A 22,294-nucleotide genomic window follows, 5' to 3' on the forward strand; every position below is an offset into this window, starting at 1 on the left:
CTGTGTTTCTTTTTAATGTCAGCAAAAACCTGGACATGTTCTGCGCCAATTTGCTTCCGGTATCTCAATAAGTCACCAGCACAAGCATTCAGAATCCCTTCATCCGCCACATGAGAAAAAACAAAGCCTTCAGCTCTAATAAAGTCGAGATCTGTGAACAGTAATAAACCAAGATTACTATAATAAACCTGAATGATAACCAGGCAGGAACAGTCAATCACAGTTAGTTACTAGACAATGCCAAACACAGAATGGGATTTTATGAAAGACCAGTAGCGCATTCGCAGGTTGATTCTCATTCTTGATGTTTGTTTCCTCACTCTGCACAAGACATTATCTTAACTTACCTTTCAAGCTTGTTCTAAAGAAAACAAATGTACTCTTCCCACAGCCTTCCTTCTGATTCTAGAAAAGTGCATTTCAGAATTGACAACAAAGATACTACCCTTTCTTGCTTGTCTAATGGCATTTGCCGTTAAAAAGTATTCCTAAGATAAGGTAGATGGGGAAGGAGAGAAGCAAGGATCTGTATACCTGAAGAAACCTTCAATACAGGAAAGCCTATTCTAACACCTGTTGGGATTATTCATGTTCAGGCATCACCGTCCTTCGTTGGCAGACCATTTATACAATCCAGGTTAACTTGCTGCTCCGATTTGTTAATAAAACAAATTGCGCACTGTTATACTGTGTCTCAAGTCTAAGGTGTTTGCAAACTGTACATCTCACCTACACAACTAGATGTGGAACTTCTGAACTGCACTGAATGGCTATTTTCTGTTGCAACACATTAACCCACTCCCTCAAGAACCCTCTCGGGATTTTTACACATTTTAAAACAAAGGTTTTTAAAAAATACATAAAGCAGATTGGAAATTTATCCAGATGACTGTTTCCTGCCATCAGCATCTCTTCAAGTTTTCTGGCAGGGAATTTGCCCTGATTTATGACCTGAAATGATTTCAAGGACAGAACCTGAGACCTATAAGCAAGCATAAAACTACAATTTCTCCATCCTGGTACATATGGGATCAAACTATGGCTTGGCTTGACATTATTAGTATGATACTCTAGCCAAGGGAACTAACCAGCTTACTATTCACCACATGTGCAAGGAGATGCAGATCACAAAGAACTAGGAACTATGCAGTCCTCCAGATGCAGCTGGATTGCCAACACAGTAAATGGTGAGGAATGCTGGTATGGCAGTTCAATAGCATCTGGAGGGGCACATGATTCACACTCCTACACAGCATTCAACTTTATGCCATTTATGCTAATTGTTCTATCAAATAATTTGGTATGAATCAGTAAGATTAGGAACACAAGAAGCTAACCCAGATGTGGTGACACAAACATGATCAAAAAGATAGCAAAATGATAACTGCAGTGCAGAAAGCGTCTATATTTGTATCTTTATCACCTCCGTAAATGTTCCCAAGACTCAGTAATATGCATCATGTTGTGCAGCCCCAAACAGATGCAGTTAATTAAGTCAGGATCTACACTCAGGAAATTATGCACCACTGAAGAACACATGGTACACCTGTTAATAATGAAGCAGTTGTGAACAAAGATCAGCAAACCATTTCACAGACATGGGGAAAACTCTGCAGCTTCTCACGGAAAACAAGCATCAAGAAATAATGCGGTTCTAGCCAAGATAGTGACATAATTGAGTTTCAATCATTAAAAAACCCAAGATACAGCGCTGAAAAGCAATCCCTCAAATTAAGAAACAAAAAAGGAAATACTGAACTCTGACAGTTTAAAGAATAAACAGGTCACAGATACTACCGTATATACTCATGTATAAGTCACTTGAATAGTATCAATTCTGAATGATGCCATGTGAACTTAAGCAGTTCAAAAACATAGAGCTTAGGCAGCTACAAGGAAATCAGGGGTCTGGGTTTTTTTTTTTTCAAAGCAAATTTTACCAGAGTAGTAGTTTTACACTGAGACATGTACAGTCATGAAAATGGACTTTGCCTGCCAGTAAACCAGACAGCAGAAAAGTCTTTAAAATGCCGTTTTTACTTGGAACTTTCCAAACATAAATCACCGCTCAATAAAGATCTACTCATAAAAATGTTCTCATTAAAAGTAAGAAACCCTCCATCAAAATTTTAAGATCCAATTTAAGCTGGTAGTAGTAAGTCAAGAGTAACTCTCTCATGAGACAGATTTACATTAGATTTTTAATTTCTAAACATGGTTTTCCAATCTAAGAATGATACAACATCAGCTAAAGAAAGCATTGAACTGTTCACCAGATATTATAACAGCTTGTCCATTAACTGATCTCTCTCCACCTTTGACTTTTTTTTGTCCAGCACACATTGCAACCATGCACACAGTTTTGCTGTGTGCCCTTGTGCAATATAATTGGCTCTAAATCAGTGGTTCTCAACCTGTGGATCCCAAGGTGTTTTGGACTACCACTCCCAGAAATCCCAACCAGTTTACCAGCTGTTAGGATTTCTGGGAGTTGAAGGCCAAAACATTTTGTTTTAGTTTGTATATACTGTATCTGATAAACCCTCAACAGAGATAAGGGTTGGAGTGGACATAACAAGCCATCATGCAGACTCCACTCATCTTCAGTGTCTATCACTTTTTCTGTTCTTGTCAGCTTTAACCATGTTTAGTTACATATATAGTGTTGAAAGCAATGGTCAACACTGAAAAGGTTGCATCTTAAGTAAAGTGTGCCAGCCTGCTTGAGTTGGTTCAGCATAAACCATGATTAGCATTTATGAACATATATTGAACACATCTGGGCCACACAAGTCACTTAGAAATTAGAGGAAAGCCTAAAACAAAACTAGAAGTCTAGACATCCACTTTTTATTTTAAAACATGCTTTTAAAAATGTAATAATTCACTTTAAAATTAATTGCATCTTCTGGAGGCTACTGGGATAAACAAGTCATCATTTTATTACTGGAAAATAGGTGGTCCAAGGGAATCAAGGTAGGCATTGAAGGCCACAAAACACCCTGCAACTCCAGAGCTGTACTTTGCTCAAACAAGTGCTAAATCTGAATTAAATGTTGATTTGCAAATCCTAATTTTTCAGGAAGCTTGCATTGTATTTACAATGGGCCTAAATGACTGTGTGGTTAGCTGCAAGAAGAGAAGGGACTGTTCTAAATGGAGTTTGTGGTTAGAAGAGGTAGAGAGCGGATAATAATGTTTGTTAGTTTATTCATGCTTAGAAGTTTTGCAGCTGCCTGTGTCTAGGTGTGTTTACTCAAAAGTAAGTCTCTTGGGTTCAACTGAATTTACATCTGACTCGATTTGCATAGGATCAGGCTCCTAGGAATATGTGAATTACTAGAAATCTGTACATAATTCCAAGTTATTGGAAACTGTAGTGGTGCTGAAAATATATTTGGAGGTCAATTTAATTCAAAATAAATGAAGACTATAAAGTATTATCCCAAGGCACACAAGGGGGAACATTTTCTAAAAGCATAGGAAAAAAATTAAGAACAAAGGAGGAAATATGTTTGAAATTATAGAGTGAATCTTAATATGAAGATATATCTGCTGTCTAATCAATTCTCCTTATTGACTAAGGATCCTAGTTGCTTAAGTAAACCAAAGCATTCATCTGCAGCAATGAAGGACAAAAAAATAGCATTATTGCTTTTTGAGAATAAAATAGAATATGAAAAAATAGTGCCAATCTAGGAAACAGATGTTAGGTATAATAGATGATTCATCTGTCACAGTTTGCATCACAATACATTAAAGGGATTGTATAAAGTAATGTATGCTTTCAATATTAATCATCCAGCATTCTAGAATGTAATACAGAAATGAAATGCTGAAACTTCCAAAACCGGATTCCAGCAGGCTAAAAACAAGGCTATGTTGGCATAATTTGTATTATTAATGCAGAAGCAATAAAAAGTTCACTGTTTTTCTTTGTTTTTGTTTGAAATACTGTTTTGAATGAGTCTTCTGAGGCTGTGAGTGATAATGGAGGGATCAGGAGAGAAAGAGAGAACCCTCGCGAGAAGGGCTCGTTGGAAGATTTATACAGGAAGAGAATCAGGGAGATTGATGAGGAGTCTTCTGAGGAAGATTCATGTGGGGACTTGGGAGGGGATCTTGAGCTGGAAATGGATGCTGAGGAACCAGTGGTGACAGAGGAAGTTGGCATAGATTGGGCACGGGCTCCGGAGGATCTTGGGGAGGAATCTGGGTCCATGGATGCTGTAAATGCTGGAGAGGCTTGGGTATCTTCAGAAGCAGATCCCACATGGTCTGCCTGGAGGAATGAGGGTAGTTCCACAGGTGTGGATTGGGTGTGGGCAGGATGATCTTGATTCCGATGAGGAGTTTGGGATGCCTGATCCAAGGGTGTTGGCTGTTTGGAGCTCAGATTCTGATGAGGAGTTTGGGACACCTGATCCAAGGGCGTTAGAGGTTTGGATGCCCAAGGAAACCTAAATAAATTGGGGATGTTGGGTCACTATGCTTTGTGTGTGGCAAGGTGTTGCTGGGCGCCATTGGGTTTCCTGTACGTGATTCTGAAGACTGGCTTGTGACTTTGCAACAGATGTAAGTTTAAGCCGGGTTATTCTGCAACGGAGGGCTGGAATTGTGTGGGTTTCCCTGGACTGCACTGTTATTACTATTTCGCATTAGCTGCTGTTCGCCTCCGTTGTCTTGGCTCTTTGTGCCATTCCATGATGTGGACCTTCTTGTGACGACTTCACCCCTTGGACCGGAACTCAACTCGGCTTATATCTTCGCTCCCAAACTTGGCTTGGCGTCGTCCATCTTTGTGGCTGTCTACTGTTGCTGACTACTGGCTTTGTTTCCGACCCTGACACATTCTCCTTATCCCGACTTCGGACCAGCTTGACTACGTTACAGCGTTTTGCTCCTTTAACTCCTGGCTCGGTGTTTGTCTATGCAGCGGTTTGCCGTTAACTCTTCATTGTCTTCCAGTTTCGCTTGTCTTTGTCGCTCACAGCAAAGAGCTTTTTAGCCCGGTTTGGGTTCCTGTTTCAGTTTGGAATCGCTGTTGTACTTCTGGGTTTTGGGAAAGTTTTTGGGGCTTCATAACTGTTTGCCTTTGTTTGTTTTGTCATTTTAAGCCCGCTTTGAGCTTTTGGTCTGAGTTCACATTATGTTTAATCCGGATTATATCTCTGGTTAATCCGGATTATATGACCATTAATGCTTTTGGCGTTTTTCTTGCTTTGACTGCCTAATTACACTGGAGATTAAGTGTTTCAAGTCTCTGTTAATTTACTGAACTATTTTTGGACTATTACTTTAATAAACTATATTTTGGCTCTCAGTTGATGTCTGACCTTTGACAAATACATTAATGAGGCAAAGTTTAAATTACTTTTTCAGGCCACAGGATTGATAAATGGCATACACAACTCTTTGCAATGTACTTAAGAATACTATCCCCCCCACCCCTTTGAATGAGGCAAGTCACTATTATACCTCTATTAGTGAATAGCTGGAAAACAATAAACATGCCAACTACACACGAATGAACCCAAATCTAAGATGGCCACTGGCTTAGAGGCGTTCTTTTTAAGATTAGGTTAATTTGCTCTTAAGTGAACTTCATTAATTCCACAAAGGTGTAATAGTTCATTACATTACATTACTATGATATCCTGAGGTACAACTGAATTAGATGAGCAACTATAATGAGTTAAAATTACCTCTTGTACCATTTTACTGGGCTAAAAAGGAGAAATCCATCAATGGGTATTTATCATAAAGACATATAGAGCAATGGCCAAAATGGTTTGGGAAGTAAGATCATCCTACAACAGAATCAGAACTTAAAGTATTAATCCCAATTTTGGGTTTTCCTGATCTTATTTAACTATAGTTCCCACAAGTTTGGGCACTTGGTCATGTTCATATAATATAATACATAAATGTGGGGATCCAAAATTAGAACCATTTGGAATAGAAACTGTTCAGAAATGATATGAAGTAGGGTACCCTAGACAAGACTGTTTCCTATGTCTAACTTTCTAAGCCATCTTCAGAACCACTTATGTTTCTTCCTATAGCAATGTTAATATCATGAATAGATGCAGAATTTAAAGATACAGTACAAAGTGGTTTGCATTACCCTTGTTGAAGGTAACCATGCTTATCATTAATACTTGTTTGGATAAAATGGTGTACTAAGGTTAGTTCTGAAAAGGAAGGGGAGGAATAATTCACATGTAGCAGGGAAGAGAGATATCATCTGTTGTAGATGGGTGAAATATTTCTTTCCTGGACTTTTAAAAGCTAACATATATCTCAACAGCAGAAAAAAGGGGACAAATGTGGAGGAACAACAATAAAAGGAGGAGGAGGAGAGGAGGCAGCCCTCAAGATGGTACTAGAATACAATTTATTTTATGAAGACTGCCCAGTGTATTCATAGGTCTTCCTCAGGATTAGCTTGATTTTAAGTGTGCTGCTTTTGCTGAGCTACAATTAGGCCTATTCTACACTGCCATATAATCCAGATAATCAGAACAGATAATCCACATTATCTGCTTTGAACTGGATTGTCTGAGTCTACATCACCATATAATCCAGTTCAAAGCAGATAATCTAGATTTTCTCTAGCAATGTAGAAGGGGCCTTCGACAATTCATTCAAGGGAAGTTTCTAGTCAAAACGTGTTAGACATTTCTTACAAAAAGAAATACATTTTTCTAGCATCAACAGGAGGCCACTTTTTCTTTGCTCTTTAAGTATTCTAACTTCAACTCCCTGCTTCCAAGGACGGCTTACTGAGGGAGTTTACATTATGTAAGGAATATAAAATCCACCTTGGTTTTGCAGAAATGTTGTATAAACTGAGGCAGTCAAAAATCTAAGCAATCTGCTCATCAACATGGTATGTGCAACTCTAGTGTGGAAAACAATCTCAAGCCACCTTGCTTACCTGCCGCAAGAGCGACTGCCACAGCCTGCTGATTTGCAGCACACAGAATCTGCACGCCAACTGGGAGAAGAGGGACTGTCTGTTTCACGGTGGCACAAATGACAGCCATGGCTGCAGTAATTTCTGCACCAACGCGGACTGCATATGGCCGGTCGTGCATATTTTCTACAATTAAACCGTCCTGTGAGAATTAATATAGAGTAAGCCTGTTAAAATTACAAAAGCTGCTGAAAAACAGTCAGCTTTAAAAATAGTAGACAGATTTGGAAATAAAGCTCAAGGAATTACTAGGCATTGTAAAGCAAGAAGTGGAATGGATATAATGCAGAGTCTGACTGAATCAAGCCAAAAAGGCTTCAGAAAAAACTCATCAATATAACTTTAGTCCAAATTTATGATTCTACTACAGAAAAGAAAGACGACCTTTTAAAAATTCCTGAAACAAAGATCAAGATTGAGCTCTCCTTTCAACTGAGATGATTAAAATGAGGCTGTTGTAGTTTGGCCACAATGTGGTAAAATATGGTTCACAAAAAAGACAACAATGCTTGGTAACAGATAAAGTAATAGGAAAAGAGAAAGATGCATAGATTCAATCAAGGAAGCCATGGCCCTTAGGGCCCTTCCACACAGCTACAAAACCCAGAATATCAAGGCAGAAAATCCCACAATATGTGCTTTGAATTGGGATATTTAAGTACACAATGCCATATATTCCAGTTCAAAGCAGATAATCTGGGATTTTATTCAGCAGTGTGGAAGGGACCTAAGTCTAAAAGTCTTGATCAAGGCTGCTGCTGCCAGGACGACTTTGTGGTCTCTTATTCACAGGATCACCATAAGTTTAAGTCCACTTCATGGCAACAAAAAATTAATCCAATATTTTAACTTCTAGCTTGTTGTAAATCAAGTACCAAATTTCCCAATTCAATTTAACAGAAAAGCAAAAGTTGTGAAGACATTTAAGATTAAAGCAGCCAGCTGCCAAGGAATGAGGAAGTGAGAAAATGTAGAATGAAGGCAAAACTATGTTTTTATTACAATATGTCAAGCGAAGAGATGACTGTCCAAACCAAGTCACACCTGACTTGTCTCTTATCAGCCCAAACACACATGCATTTTAAAATCACACAATGAGACACACACATTTCATTTGCTTTATTTATCCTCAGATGAAAGAGATGTGTGTGTATATATTGTCCGATTTTAAAATTACAACCTCCAAATTACAAAATTAGGAGCTCTGCAAGGAAACATAGCCTCCTGACCCTGGTTTCAGCCTATTTGTGCTAGACTAGAATTAATTACAATTTTGATATCATCTGCTTAAAATGGCAGACTATTTTAGCAAAAACCATTAAAAGCTTTATCTTATGAAATCAAACAAATGAAAAATTAGGAAGTCAACTAAAAGAACTCTCTGCCCCGGAGTGTGGTGGAGGCTCCTTCTTTGGAGGCTTTTAAGCAGAGTCTGGATGGGCATCTGTCAGGGGTGCTTTGAATGTGATTTTGCTGCTTCTTGGTAGGGGGTTGGACTGGATGGCCTATGAGGTCTCTTCCAATTCTATGATTCTATGAAATTTTTAGGTTTTGATTTTAACCATTAGCTTATGAAAGCTTATGCTATCAAGTTTGTTTTTTCCATTTCTAAAGTGTTACAAGATTCTTTTGCAAGCTAAAATTCTAGACAGCAAACGGTCATTTTCAAAATCTCTTTAATTTCAGGTGAAACTTTTAAGAATTATTTTTTAAAAAAATTAAAAGTAAAATGACAGCGTCTGACTTATTCCTTAGAGAAGACCCAGTGGGTACTATTTACAGACATAAAAGCCTTAATACACCATAAAGAACAAATTAGAAAGTGAATGGAAATTAATCTGTAAGAATCAAGCCTCTTTCCCTTATCTAAGACATATAATTTATATTTTTTAGCATTTTAAAGCATGAAACCACCCCACATAATGCTCTTCAGATCCAACCCTGGACTACCAAACTTAGCTCTGTCTACTGAATATTGTTTAAAAAATATTTTGAAATGTGAGACTCCTGAGTTTTCTCATGTAGTATGTTGGATCAAATTCGGCAAGCAAACGTCTCAATGTGCAAGATTGTGGGGTTTATATTTTATCATTGAAATTACACTTTCTACATCTTTTTCCATCCTCTGAATCTATTTTGATGCCTTACATTATGCCACAGAGTATGGCTCTGTACTATTAGGCAGTCAACTAAAAGAGTAGAATAGAAAAAACTGATATGGAAATTTGAGTTTAAACCCATAACAAAGCACATTTTATACTATAATTTAGCCAGATTAAGAGCATACAAAGTTCTTAAAAACCTTTTTTTTGCTGAAACTGAATAGTTTATCTTTCACATTGCACACTGAATTAATTTGGCCATCTCTCAAGCGACTACATTTCTATTATTTCCATTGTGTTTTTGTTTGTGCAAAGCATAACAACAGCAATCAAGTGTTCTTAATATGAATATTTGTGCTCACATCCCTATTCCAAACAGCAAAATGCTTGTCTAACCCCCCAAAAAATCACATCAGCCACCTATTATGGGTGGGAAGAGCTTTTCAAGTTATTGTAGGAAAAGGGGGTCTTAAAAGCCCCAGAGCGCGTTCAAAAGCTACAGCTAAAAATAAACCCTATCACTTTTCAATGTACAAAGTACTTTACCATTTTTATCAAACTTATTAAATATGACAAGAAAATGAGAGGAACTAGATTAGAGAAGCGTGGAGGACAAAGGGATAATTATTTCTTTCATTTCCCACATAAATAGGCTTGGGATGATCAGGACTCAGAGACAGAGGGCCAATCAGCTGCACATCACACAATCAAGAATTATTTCCAGTCCACATGGACCAGACACACCAAGAGACAGAGCTTGTGTTGCACCAAAGGACTGACCAAAACTCCACACAAAAAGAAACATTTTTAATGAAGCATGTCCTTGTTTTCTAGATGCCATTAGTAATCCTTGATTGTTCGCGCGGTCCTTAATATAACTTCCTTCTGAATCACAGACAACAAAATAAATATCCTCTTTATTATTAATGGACAAAATTATAGCTCCAGTACTCTGAAATTATCTTTTGTCAAAACTAGTATGTTGTTACTAGAATCAAGAGATATCAGCTCTGAATACGACAAATCGCTTTTGGTGAAGTCTGGTTTTCTTGGAAGGCGTTAAACAGACTGAACATTAAACAGATATATAAACCCCACTTGCCGAGTTTCCAACAGACCTCACAACCTCCGAGGATGCCTGCCATAGATGTGGGCAAAAAGTCAGAAGAGAATGCATCTGGAACATGGTCATACAGCCAAGAAAACCCACAGCAACCCAGACTGCGTTCTGTTACCACGAGATGCAGAGCTAATCTTAAGCATTGGGGCTATAAAGTGGAGTCCATGACATGCGAGTGTGGAGAAGAGCAAACCACAGACCACTTACTACAATGCAGTCTGAACCCTTCCACATGCATAATGGAGGACCTTCTTATAGTCACACAAGAGGCACTCGAAGTGGCCAGCTTCTGGTCAAAGGAAATTTAATATAATGCCAAGTTTTTAACTTTGTGGTTCTTTAAACATAACTGCATTCTCAATTTGCTTCTGACATGATAAATACAATCTCTGAATAAAAACTAAGATACCATTTGATCAAATATTTGAGGAAAGTAAACATTATGTCCTTGGTATCTGGTTTTCCCCACAATACACGACTGTGTGACTAATGATAATGATTGGCTAGTTTTAAAATCAACAACTAGGGACACATAACTACAAAGAAAATGTTTTTTGTGAACAACTCACCAAGCACAACTCGGCATATTGATCACTGAGAGAGTGTGACTTGCCCATCACCTAATGGGTTTACAAGCAGGGATTCAAACCATATTTTCCAGTGTATTTTCAATACTCAAATCACTAGCTCTTTACAGAAACTAAATTCCCCGCAAAAAGAACCATCCACTTACCCCTGCTACAATATAATATGATAGTATGACATAATACCAGAACTTAGCAGGAGCAATGAAACTCCTTTTTTTACACTGTGCAAAAACATTTAGGAATATGTTTGTTAGGTTAATCTCATTATCCTACTTAACTATCAAGGTTCTTTAGTCTAGCACTCTAGTTCGGATGCCTGGTAAAATGATGATAGTTCAAAGAACACCCCCTTCTGCAGCCCAGCAGGAAATATATATTCTAAGACAGTGGTTCTTAACCTGTGAGTCCCCAGGTGTTTTGGCCTTCAACTCCCAGAAATCCTAGCAGCTGGTAAATTGGCTGGGATTTCTGGGAGTTGTAGGTCAAAACACCTGGGGACCCACAGGTTGAAAACCACTGTTTTAAGGTATAATATATGCACATGTGCATTCATAAGGTTTAGTTAATAGAGAAAAGAGAGTGGATCTTTCTGTAGCTGCAATAGCACACTTCTGCAAAAAGAGTAGGTTCCCCAAACTAATCCCAGGGTATGTTAAACTACAAAGAAAGTTAAATACAAAATACGCATATGTACATGTCCTTATACATGCACACATAATTTTGAGAATGAACATGCTTGGTATTGCTGTGGAAAAACAGAAGTGATAACTGGAGAAAATGAAGTTTCCTAGAATGGGGTGCAGCTGATTGACATGTATGTACCATATTTTAACACATGTTTGACTTGTCTTCAATGCTCATCCTCATGAAGTTAGCATCTTAAAAAGAATAAAAGAGGATAACCAACTTGTAGCAATTGTATTAGGTTGCTATTTTGCTGTATGGAGCAGTACATTGTTCTGTCAGTTCTAAATTACTACCTGTCAACTTCAATGATGGTGACCCATGGTATTAGCAAATGAAAAGGAAGACTTTTCTTTTCATGTTCATCATAATTTTTTAATGAAAACCTTAGAAGACAATGTGGCACAACACCAAGGCACTATCAGAACCTGAGAGTGCAAGGTGTCTGATGTTTAACTACAGACATTTATGCCAAAATGTTCAGCGAGATAAAAGCAGTAAAGCTTGTAGGCTCTCCCATTCTCTGCCACTGCCTTTATAAAATTTGAAAGCAGTATCTAGCAAAATTGAGCGAGTTCTAAACCCCTCTGAATCTGTCACTGCACATAATCTTGTCATGGCAATTTTGATTGTGTTTGGCAAAACATGCATAGAGCAGCTACAATTTTTCAGCACAGATGGCATCATGTCTGAGCATTCACTTGTTTTCATTAATATGCTCCAGCATTATAAATCTTCCATATTTATTATGTTCTTTTAAAAAAGAATCACTAATGCATCAAACAAGCTACCTTCTTTTTATAAAAAAACCCCCTGAAGATTTGCTTTCATCAGTCATGTCTGCATACCACTTTGAAACAGGGAGATGTACTAGCAATCCTTTCGATTCCACTTCACTGTTCAGCAAATTTTTAAAGGCGCTATAGAAGAGTTATAGCTACAAAAAAGGCATTGATAGATAGACCAATCACATTAATGTAGATTCCCCTCAAATCAATGGAAATACAGCTCTGTTAAAAGTTTGAAAGTAATCTATAGAAATAATACCAAATGAAACCAAAGATCTACAGTGGAGCAACAGTTTTACCATAATGAAATATATTGTCATAAAACAGTAAGCAAGCTTTGGAATTCTCCCGAGAGATGGAAATGGGAGAAGAGCTGGGAGTGATGCACCTGCTTCACAAGTCTTAAGCCAGGACACCAGAGAGCTGGGAAAGCCTCACCAAGACGAGAGCCATATCTATGGCTGCATCCAATACTACTGTGACATAGCAAATAGGTTTTTCGCATTTTGAGGATTGTAAAACCTATTGATTCAATTCTTTTGTAGACCTATAGAACACACAGATCCCCTGAGAGACAGCAAACAAAAGCAATTCTGAATCTGACTTCCAAGGGGAATAGAGTGGTGGGAAAATGAGGGCTGAAGAAGAGGCACATAGATGCCAGCCTGCTTGCTTCTCTTTATTTATTTATTTATTTTATGTCCATCATTGATGTCCCACCCTTCTCAACCGAAGGGACTCAAGGCGGCTTACAATTGGCAAATATTCAATGCCTCCACATACTGTAGCTAAAAATCACAAACAGTACATACAATCAATTAAAACTATTAAAATACAATATAAAAATTGTATTTAATCAGGGTCCACCTATTCCCTCGCTCTGGGCAGTGTTCTCTCCTTTGTTTTGATAATTAACTATCTACCTCTGCGCATTGTTGATAACGTCTTCTTTCCATCAGGTCTGATTGGATTTAGGTCAAGTTGCTTGACCTGTGCTCTATGTCTCAGTTGTTCTGATACAGGCCGAGTATTCCTTATCCAGAATCTAGAAATCCAAAATATTCCAAATTCCAAAATGGTCAACTGAGATGCATTTTCTTTCTAATGATTCAATTTACCAGAACTTCATTTCATGTACAAAATTATTTAAAATATTCAATCTATGTATGTGAATTTCATATATATATTATGAAATTTTATCCCCGAAATATCTCATTATGTACATATATCTTCAAATATATGTATTACGAAATCCGGGAAAAAATCCAAAACATTTCTGATCCCAAGATGGTTTTTGATGAAGAATCTATCATAATACCAAGCTTCCTCATCCTTTCCACTATTCCTACAACCCTAAAGCTACCTATCTATGTTCCCGCACCTATTTCTTCAACTGTATTTTAAGGCGAGGTAGCATATCTTGTTCTGAAATATCACATTAATTTTCCCACCCCTTCTTCTCATGCCACTTTCACTCATCTTTTCCCTCAAGATTCTGTTCCATTTTTTAAAAAATGGCTGGAAAATGAAGCTAAAAGCAGAAATGAGTGGTCTATTCAAATCCTGACAGAAGGATGGGTGCATCAAACTACTGCTGTGTTTTCCACTGGAGGCAAGCTAAAACAGCAAGTGGTAGTACAGGGTGCAAATAGCATGTGTAAAACACACCCTGACCTTTCAAAAGGACATGGACCCTGTAAAAATCTGCCGACCTATGGAAATTACTGCAACACCTTAGGACCAATGAAAACTGAAGTCACTGATATCTGCGTATTGTTGCCTATGGCTCAAGATGGCCTTTCAAGTCTTGCCTTCTAAATATACACAGAAGGCTGGTTATTGTCAAAAGGTCTATCACAGGAAGGTTGGGCGAAAGAGGCAGCCAACTGAAAGTTACACTTGGGTGCCCTGCTTTTTAATGAGATCTGCTACATTATCCAGCAAAAATTTATCACCATCATCATCATGTTTGTTTATATCCCACTTTTTTTCTCTACAACACAATTTCGAAACAACTTACAAAAAACCCATTGAAATACAATTTAAAATCTAAAAATATACAAACTTAAAAGCTAACATTACATCATAATAGTCAGGATGCAAATACCAACCTGATTACAGGAAAAGAAGTAGGAAAAACAATAATATTTGAGTATTGTGTAGAGCCCAGAGCAAACTTGCTTTCTGCTGCACCACAAACTAGAACACACAGCAATTGACTCAAATTGCAGGAAACAAGATTCCACCTAAACATTAGGAAGAATTTCTTGACCGTAAGAACTGTCTTGACAATGGAATAGACTGCCTTAGACATGAGTTTGGGTGGGAACAGACCTCCCGTTCCTTTTGAGATCTTTAAATAGAAGCTGGATTGTCATCTTTCAGAAGTGCTATAGTTACGTGTTTCTGTATTGCAAGGGGTTGAACTAGATGACCATTTGGCACCTTCCAAAGTTATGATTCAATGAAATATATGAAACTAGCTGTGCCCGGCCACGCGTTGCTGTGGCTTAGTCTGGTGGTGTTGGTCAGTCTACATTAGGTTGTATTTATGCTGTGAGCTCCACCTTCTTTATACTCACATTAGTAGTAGTATTTGAAGTCTGTTACCTTCTTCAATTTTTGTGTTGATTGATAATTGCTTGAGATCCCTGTTGTCTTTGGTTTGTTGTTAATTGTAATGTCTGATTCTGCTGAGTGCGGTTTATATTTTTATTGTGGTACAATAGTCTTTTTTTTTTGTTTTGCCTGTGTAGGTGTTTATTATTATTGTTGTTGTAGTGGTCATGAAGGTTGGATAAGTTAGATGCTGCTGTATTGTTTTTTGGAGGCCCAGTGTAGCACTGACTGGCCTCTCAGCCTCAGTGCCTGGCTGTTTCTTGCCTGTGATGGTGTTGATTCTTATTGTTGTTGTTATTGTCATTGTTATTATTGTAATTGTTTTTTTGGAGGCCAAGTGTGAATGTAGGGATTGAGGAGGTGGATGAGTTGTGTTGTCAAATTTTGTATTTGTTATAGTCACAATGCGTTGTTGTGAGTTTTGTGGTCCAGATTGTGGTTTTGTGTTGTGGTTGTGTTCTTACAACTGGGAGGCAAGACTTTTGCATTGTGTTGTCAAATTTTGTATTTCTGGGGCGTTTAGTTGTATTATAGTCACGATGCGTTGTTGTGAGTTTTGTGGGTCCGGATTGTGGCTTTGTGGTGTAGTTGTGTTGTTACAACCGGGAGAAAAGGCTTTTTTGTGTTGTGTTGTCAAGTTTTGTATTTCTCAGGCATTTAGTTGTGTGCCAAGTTTCATATTTCTGGGGCGTTTAGTTGTGTTGTTATAGTCACGATGCATTGTTGTGAGTTTTGTGGGTCTGGATTGTGGTTTTGTGGTGTGGTTGTGTTGTTACAACTGGGAGGGAAGGCTTTTGTGTTGTGTTGTCAAGTTTTATATTTCTGGGGCATTTAGTTCTGTGCCAAGTTTAGTATTTCTGGGGCGTTTAGTTGTGTTGTTATAGTCACGATGCGTTGTTGTGAGTTTTATGGGTCCGGATTGTGGTTTTGTGGAGTGGTTGTGTTGTTACAACCTGGAGGGAAGGCTTTTGTGTTGTGTTGCCATGTTTCGTATTTCTGGGGCGTTTAGTTGTGTTGTTATAGTCACGATGCGTTGTTGTGAGTTTTGTGGGTCCTGTGTGGTTTTGTAGTGTGGTTGTGTTCTTACAACTGGGAGGCAAGGCTTTTGCATTGTGTTGCCAAGTTTTGTATTTCTGGGGCGTTTAGTTGTGTTGTTATCGCATGATGTGTTGTTGTGAGTTTTGTGGGTCTGGATTGTGGTTTCGTGGTGTGGTTGTGTTGTTGTAACCTGGAGGCAAGCCTTTTGCATTGTGTTGCCAAATTTCGTATTTCTGGGATGTTTAGTTTTGTTGTTATAGTCACTGCGCAAACAACTTTATCATTTTATATATATAGATTATCTACAGTTAGTCCATGGCTCATTTAGTTTATTTTGCAGCTAGCAGCTAGTAATAGTTATCACCACCCTTCTTGAAGATGTTTTGCTCATGTTGCCCAAGATAATCAGCAATAATAATAACTCTCTTGTGCTTACTCCATTTCTTTCTGATCCTATCTTATTTATTTATTTATTGGACTTGTATACCGCTACTCCCAATTTGGCTCGGAGCAGTTTACAGAAATAGATTAAAACAATACAATTGGCTTTAAATAACAATAAGAACAGAACATAGCCCCAAGTTTTTCACCCATCGAAAGCTTGTCGGAAGAGAAAGGTTTTACAGGCTTTCCGAAAGGCAAGTAGGTCTCGGATAGTTCGAATTTCAACTGGCAAGGCATTCCATAAATAAGGGGCTACAATCAAGAAGGCTCTTTGCCTAGTAGAAGACAAATGATAGGTCCGGATGTTAGGGACTTCAAGCAAATTTTGGTCTTTAGACCGAAATAATCTCTGGGGTTGGTAGGGGGATAAGTGGGCCCTCTTTAAAAACATAGTGCCCTATTATACTGTCCCCATGAAAGGTGGGAATCTATAGTCATGCAGATTATTTGATAGGAAGAGGGAGAGAGAATTAGTTCTTCTGTAAGGTACAGCTTGGATCACTTTGAGATATGCAGGCTGTTTTTATTAATCTATGCTTTGACCTTTGCGGTTACCTCTGACACAGGGAGCCACATGTGCTCTTCCATCATTCCACTGCAGTTCAATAACTAATTTTATTCCTTTATAACCATGTACATGTACACTGTTTAATGAAACAATTGACAATAAGTGGCCATTCAGATGATGCTGGACTGCAACTCCATCATTTTCCTACCCCACTGCTAGTTAAGAGAAGATATGACAGAGTTGACGTTGGACAGCAACTTAGAAAACGTAATCTTCGCATATTTTCCAGGTGTCACAATTTATAATATAAAATATGGAAACTCTCATGCAGTAATGTTTTTCAATGGAGTTTACAAACTTTAAAACCTTGTTTGCTAATAAGCATGAAGAATAATACATTTTAAAGAAATCACAAAAATATATGAAAACAATGCTTAATAAAGTACTTAGAAATGTTACAGAAATCACAAATCCTAGAAAATATAGCAGTAAAAACTCAGGAAAAGTAAAACAATTTTCTGATTCAATATACATCTTTCAGAAACCACATAGGACTGCAGACACTTGTATCATCTTTGCAAAACATTTAACTTTTCTTAGAATATAAGAGGATAAACTGACTGCATATACCTAATGCAGTGGTTCTCAACCTCTGAGTGCCCAGGTGTTTTGGCCTAGAACTCTTAAAAATCCCAGCCAGTTTACCAACTGTTAGGATTTCTGGGAGTTGAAGGCCAAAACATCCTAGGACCCACAAAAGTTGAGAACCACTGACCTAATGAATCTAGGTCATACCAAACTACTAACATTACTTTTCTGAACAAACCAATTGATGGCAATTTCAAACTTCAATTTATAAAATTTTCATTCAGACTTGAGAAATCACTGTTCACACTGAATTCTAATGTGTCATCACATTGTTTAAATCAAATCCCAGGGGTTGTGTGTGGTTTTTGTTTTTTGCAATGTTTTTCAACATAAATCACAGGAGAATTCCCAACAAAATGAGAGAGAAAAGAGATGTCTTACAATTCCTGCAGACCTATAAATCTCAGCATCTCGACAAGCTTCTTCAGTGATTTGGGACAATGGCAACGCACTCCCAGGAGTTCCTAGAAACATAAACATGTTATTCTGGAACAATCTGGATTATAGATACAAAGAAAGTGTCAAGCCTGGTACATATCTAAATTATTCTGAAGATGATCTTTGTTGAAAATCGAGTGCAAAAACACTGAATCAACTAAACTTGCCACATTCCTAATTGGGACTAAGAACTGGGTTAAGGTCAAAACGTATTATAACATTTGTAGATGTGTTCCCACTTAGCCATTTTAACTTATACATAAAAGTGTAAAGAGAATAAACGTCTCCTTTACCATTCATTAAAGGAAACAAGGATTTACCTGGCAGGGCTTTCACATGAACCATCCCAATCACAACCGATTTCAATCGCCCAAAGAGCCGGAAAAAGCTCATTATTCACTGGAAGGGGATACGATTTGGATAAACTATCTCCAACAGTAGTATTATGAACCAGTTTTCTTTCAACAGGGGACAGGCCAGAATGAACACCTGCAAATGATAATGGTTGGGTGCATGTTTGCTTTGAAATTATTGGAGTTCTCGTTTTATACATAAATCTGACCTCGCTAGTTTGTCGCTTGGCCTGTTTCCAAAGCTAAGTATGGCACTAAACATTATATTTTCCCACATGTAAACATTGGGACCATTGATTGTTTTCTCGAAGAACACCAAGAATTTTTTTATCTTTTGACCCACCCCCCCCCCCCCAAAAAAAATAATCCTTTATTTCCACAGATGTTTTTTAAGCACCACTAGCAGTGAAAATGCATTCTGCTCATGGTCAGAGGCATTTCTTAATTGTTCAACATGCTATGATACTTATTTCCTATTAGTCCACAACCAAATTGGAACATAAATGAAGTCCAAAGTATTTGTATCACTCCAAACTATCTGAGACCCCATCTACACTGCCATATGATAGTCTGAAACCACATTATACAGTTAGTGTAGACTTCTATAATGCAGCTTAACTGCAGTGAACTGCATTATACGAGTCTACACAGAGGCTGGGTCTACACTGCCATTTAATCCAGATTACCAAATCAGATAATCCACATTATCTAGTTTGAACTGGAATATATAAGTCTGCACTGGTACAGTTCAAAACAGATAATCTGGATTTTATATGGCAGCATAGATGGGGCTTGATTATCAATTGCAATTCTTAAAACCAAAATATGATGGCATTTTGGCTTCTTTTTGTGTTTGGATCACAACTCTCCCTGATCCGGACATTGAAAAAAAAATTGAAATCATTCTGTTTTGTCTTATAAATTTTTAAATTATAATTTAATTGAAATTTAGACTGGCTCCACACTGCCATATAATCCAGATTATCAAATCAGATAATGCACATGATCTTCTTTGAAGTGGATTATGAGTTCACACTACCATATAACCCAGTTCAAAGCAGATAATCTGGATTTTATATGGCAGTGTAGATCTAGCCTTAACTGCACAGAGGTTTTTAACAAGGAGCCAAGCAAACTGCCTTTGAAACTATACCGAATAAATAACAAAAACTAGCTTTTGAAAACAGGTAAGGGCGGAATATGCAAAATGTAGAGCAGGTTATTAACATATTTATTATTTAATGGGCCTTCTCTTGAATTTGCTCTGGAGGGGAGGACCGCCTGTGTGTATGAAGAGCCACCAAGAGGATACAGAAGCCAACATTTTGAGGCCCCCCTTCTACACAGCTGAGTAAACCCCACATTATATGCTTTGAACTGGAATATATGGCAGTGTGGACTCAGATAACCCAGAGCCCTTCCACACAGCCCTGCATCCCAGAATAGCAAAGCAGAAAATCCCACAATATCTGCTTTGAACTGGGTTATATAAGTCCACATTCAGATGTGGGATTTTCTGCCTTGATATTCTGGGATATAGGGCTGTGTGGAAGCATATAACCCAAAACATCAAGGCAGAAAATCCCACAATATCTGCATTGAATTGGGTTATCTGAGCCCACACTGCCATATATTCCAGTTCAAAACAGATGTGGGATTTTCTGCTTTATGTTCTGGGTTATATGGCTGTGTGGAAGGGCCCTGAGTCCACATTGCCGTATAATCTGGTTCAATGTGAATTTATGGGCCCTTCCACACAGCCATATAAATCAGAATAACATGGCAGAAAATCCCACAATATTTATTTTGAACTGGAATATATGGCAATGTGGACTCAGGACCTTTCCAACACAGCCATATAACCCAGAATACCAAGGCAGAAAATCCCATATCATGTGTGTGTGGACTCAGATAACCCAGTTCAAAGCAAATATTGTGGGATTTTCTGCCTTGATATTCTGGATTACACGACTGCGTGCAAAGGCCCACATCTGAATAAAATCCCACATTTTCTGCTCTGAACTGGTTTATATGGCAGTGTGGACTCAAATAAACCAGGGCCCTTCTACACAACCGTATAACCCAGAATATCAAGGCAGAAAATCCCACAATATCTGCTTTGAACTGGGTTATCGGAGTTCACACTGCCATATATTCCAGTTCAAAGCAGATAATGTGGGGTTTTTGCTTTATATTCTGGGTTATATGGTTTTGCGCCAACCTAGCAGTTTGAAAACATGCAAATGTGAGTAGATCAATAGGCGGGAAGGTAACGCCGCTCCATGCAGTCATGCCGGCCACATGACCTTGGAGGTGTCTACGGACAACGCCGACTCTTCGGCTTAGACATGGAGATGAGCACCAACCCCTAGTCAGTCACGACTGGACTTAACGTCAGGGGAAACCTTTACCTTTGTGGAAGGGCCTTGAGTCCGCACTGCCATATAATCCAGAATATCAAGGCAGAAAATCCCACAATATCTGCTTTGAACTGGGCCCCTTCCACACAGCTGAACAAAATCCTACACTATCTGCTTTGAACTGGATTCTATGGCAGTGTGGGCACAGATAACCCAGTGCAAAGCAGATATGGTATCATGGCATTTTCGGCCTTGATATTCTGGGTTATACAGCTGTGTGGACGGGCCCTCAGGCTCCGCCTCACTTCTCCTCAGGAAAGGCGGGAGGGAAAAAGAAGCGCCTTTTCTCGGCTTCCCGCTCGAAGCCTCTTTCGGAGGCCACGCCCCTCTCTCCCCGTGGCCACGCCCCCTGATGACGCGCTCCTCCGGCGTCGCGGCTAGGCCAGGCGGCTCCCCGCGCTCTCCTGGATGGGGGGCCCGCTTTCGGGGGCCCCTTTCCCGGCCCGGGGGCCCTCCTCCGCCGCGAGAGGATGGGCCCCGCGGGAAGGGGAAGAAGGAGGGCCTCTCTCTCTGGGGCCTCCTCTTCCTGAGGGGCGGAAAGGAGGAGGAGCCCGCCGCCGCCGCCTTCTGCCTCCCGCCAGAAACTCACAGGCCTCGCCGCCCTTTGGTAAGAACTCGAAGAGCTCTTCGCTGCTCTGAGGGAGAGGAACGGGGTTTCCCAGGGGGGCCTCCAGGGGCACCCGGGGAGGGAGCGAGGGGGCGGAGCTTGCCATTGGCGCCTTGAAATGCGGAAGGCCTGCATTGAGGCATTTTCTCATTTCAAGGATGGAGTAGGAGCCCTGCAATGTGCAGGAGGCGAAGGTGAGCCATTCCTATCCTTTGGGGGATTTGTAGTTCAAAAGGGGTTCAGGCCCATTATAAAAACAATACGTTTAATTAGGTTAGGATTATTTCCTTTGGCTCACGGAAATAAGGAGGGGGATTGTTTTCTTTGAAATAGGGGAGTGGCGGCATATAAGTTTGAATAATAAATAAATAAGGGGAAAATTAAGGTGTTTTCTTATTATTTCCCTTATTTTAGTGATGAAAGTAGCTCTGCAATGTGCAGCAGGCTAGATGAACTCCTATTCCCATAATTACAGATGCATATAGGCATATATATCTATATATGTATGTCTATATATATGTGTGTGTGTGTATATATATTCATATGTATATATAGAGATATAGTTGTTTCTTTTAACTTTTTAGTGTTTTAATGTTTGCATATTTGTATATTTTAAGTTATATAATAATGCTTTTATGTCCAGCCACTTTGAGTCCCCTTTCGTATTATGTTGTATTGTATTATATACAAAAATGTAATAATATAATTTAATATCTGCCCTGAGTCCCTCTGGGCAGAGAGAGAGTGGATATAAACAAAGTTTTATTATTATATTCCTTTTTTAAATCTTGGGAGAAATCCCATTCTAAAATACTTGTGACCAAGGGAGATATTTTGGGGAGTGGGGCTCCTTAAAGGGAAGGAGGGGTGGCAGGGCCTCTCATCTGGCTCCTTAAAATAAAGGGAAAACAGTAAGATATATTCTCATTTCACTCCAAATGAGGTTATTTTAATGGAGG

General features: G+C 38.8%; 2 protein-coding genes across 6 annotated transcripts in view; one reads left to right on the forward strand and one right to left on the reverse strand.

The window, feature by feature from the left end:
* On the reverse strand, nucleotides 1-21,401 carry LOC100554122 (uncharacterized protein F13E9.13, mitochondrial; the record flags this gene model as incomplete). 3 transcript variants are annotated; one of them, XM_062961572.1, is given in 5 exon segments in its annotated part: nucleotides 1-151; nucleotides 6,941-7,121; nucleotides 17,899-17,981; nucleotides 18,276-18,444; nucleotides 21,318-21,401. In XM_062961572.1, coding segments are annotated over 4 exon segments (488 nt in total), but the record flags the coding sequence as incomplete, so codon positions are not given.
* Nucleotides 21,197-22,294, forward strand: part of ccne1 (cyclin E1) — a 12,127-nt gene continuing 11,029 nt past the window's right edge. Inside the window, exon 1 of one of the 3 annotated variants that reach the window (XM_008117789.3) lies at nucleotides 21,197-21,335. The gene's annotated coding sequence lies outside the window, so the exon portion shown is untranslated. Of the gene's footprint in view, nucleotides 21,336-21,377; nucleotides 21,530-22,294 lie in introns of those variants that run through there. The other 2 variants (XM_003225433.4, XM_016996279.2) reach the window with 2 other exon arrangements.

This window comes from Anolis carolinensis, unplaced genomic scaffold, assembly GCF_035594765.1.
Source record: "Anolis carolinensis isolate JA03-04 unplaced genomic scaffold, rAnoCar3.1.pri scaffold_9, whole genome shotgun sequence".
Lineage (NCBI taxonomy): Eukaryota > Metazoa > Chordata > Lepidosauria > Squamata > Dactyloidae > Anolis > Anolis carolinensis.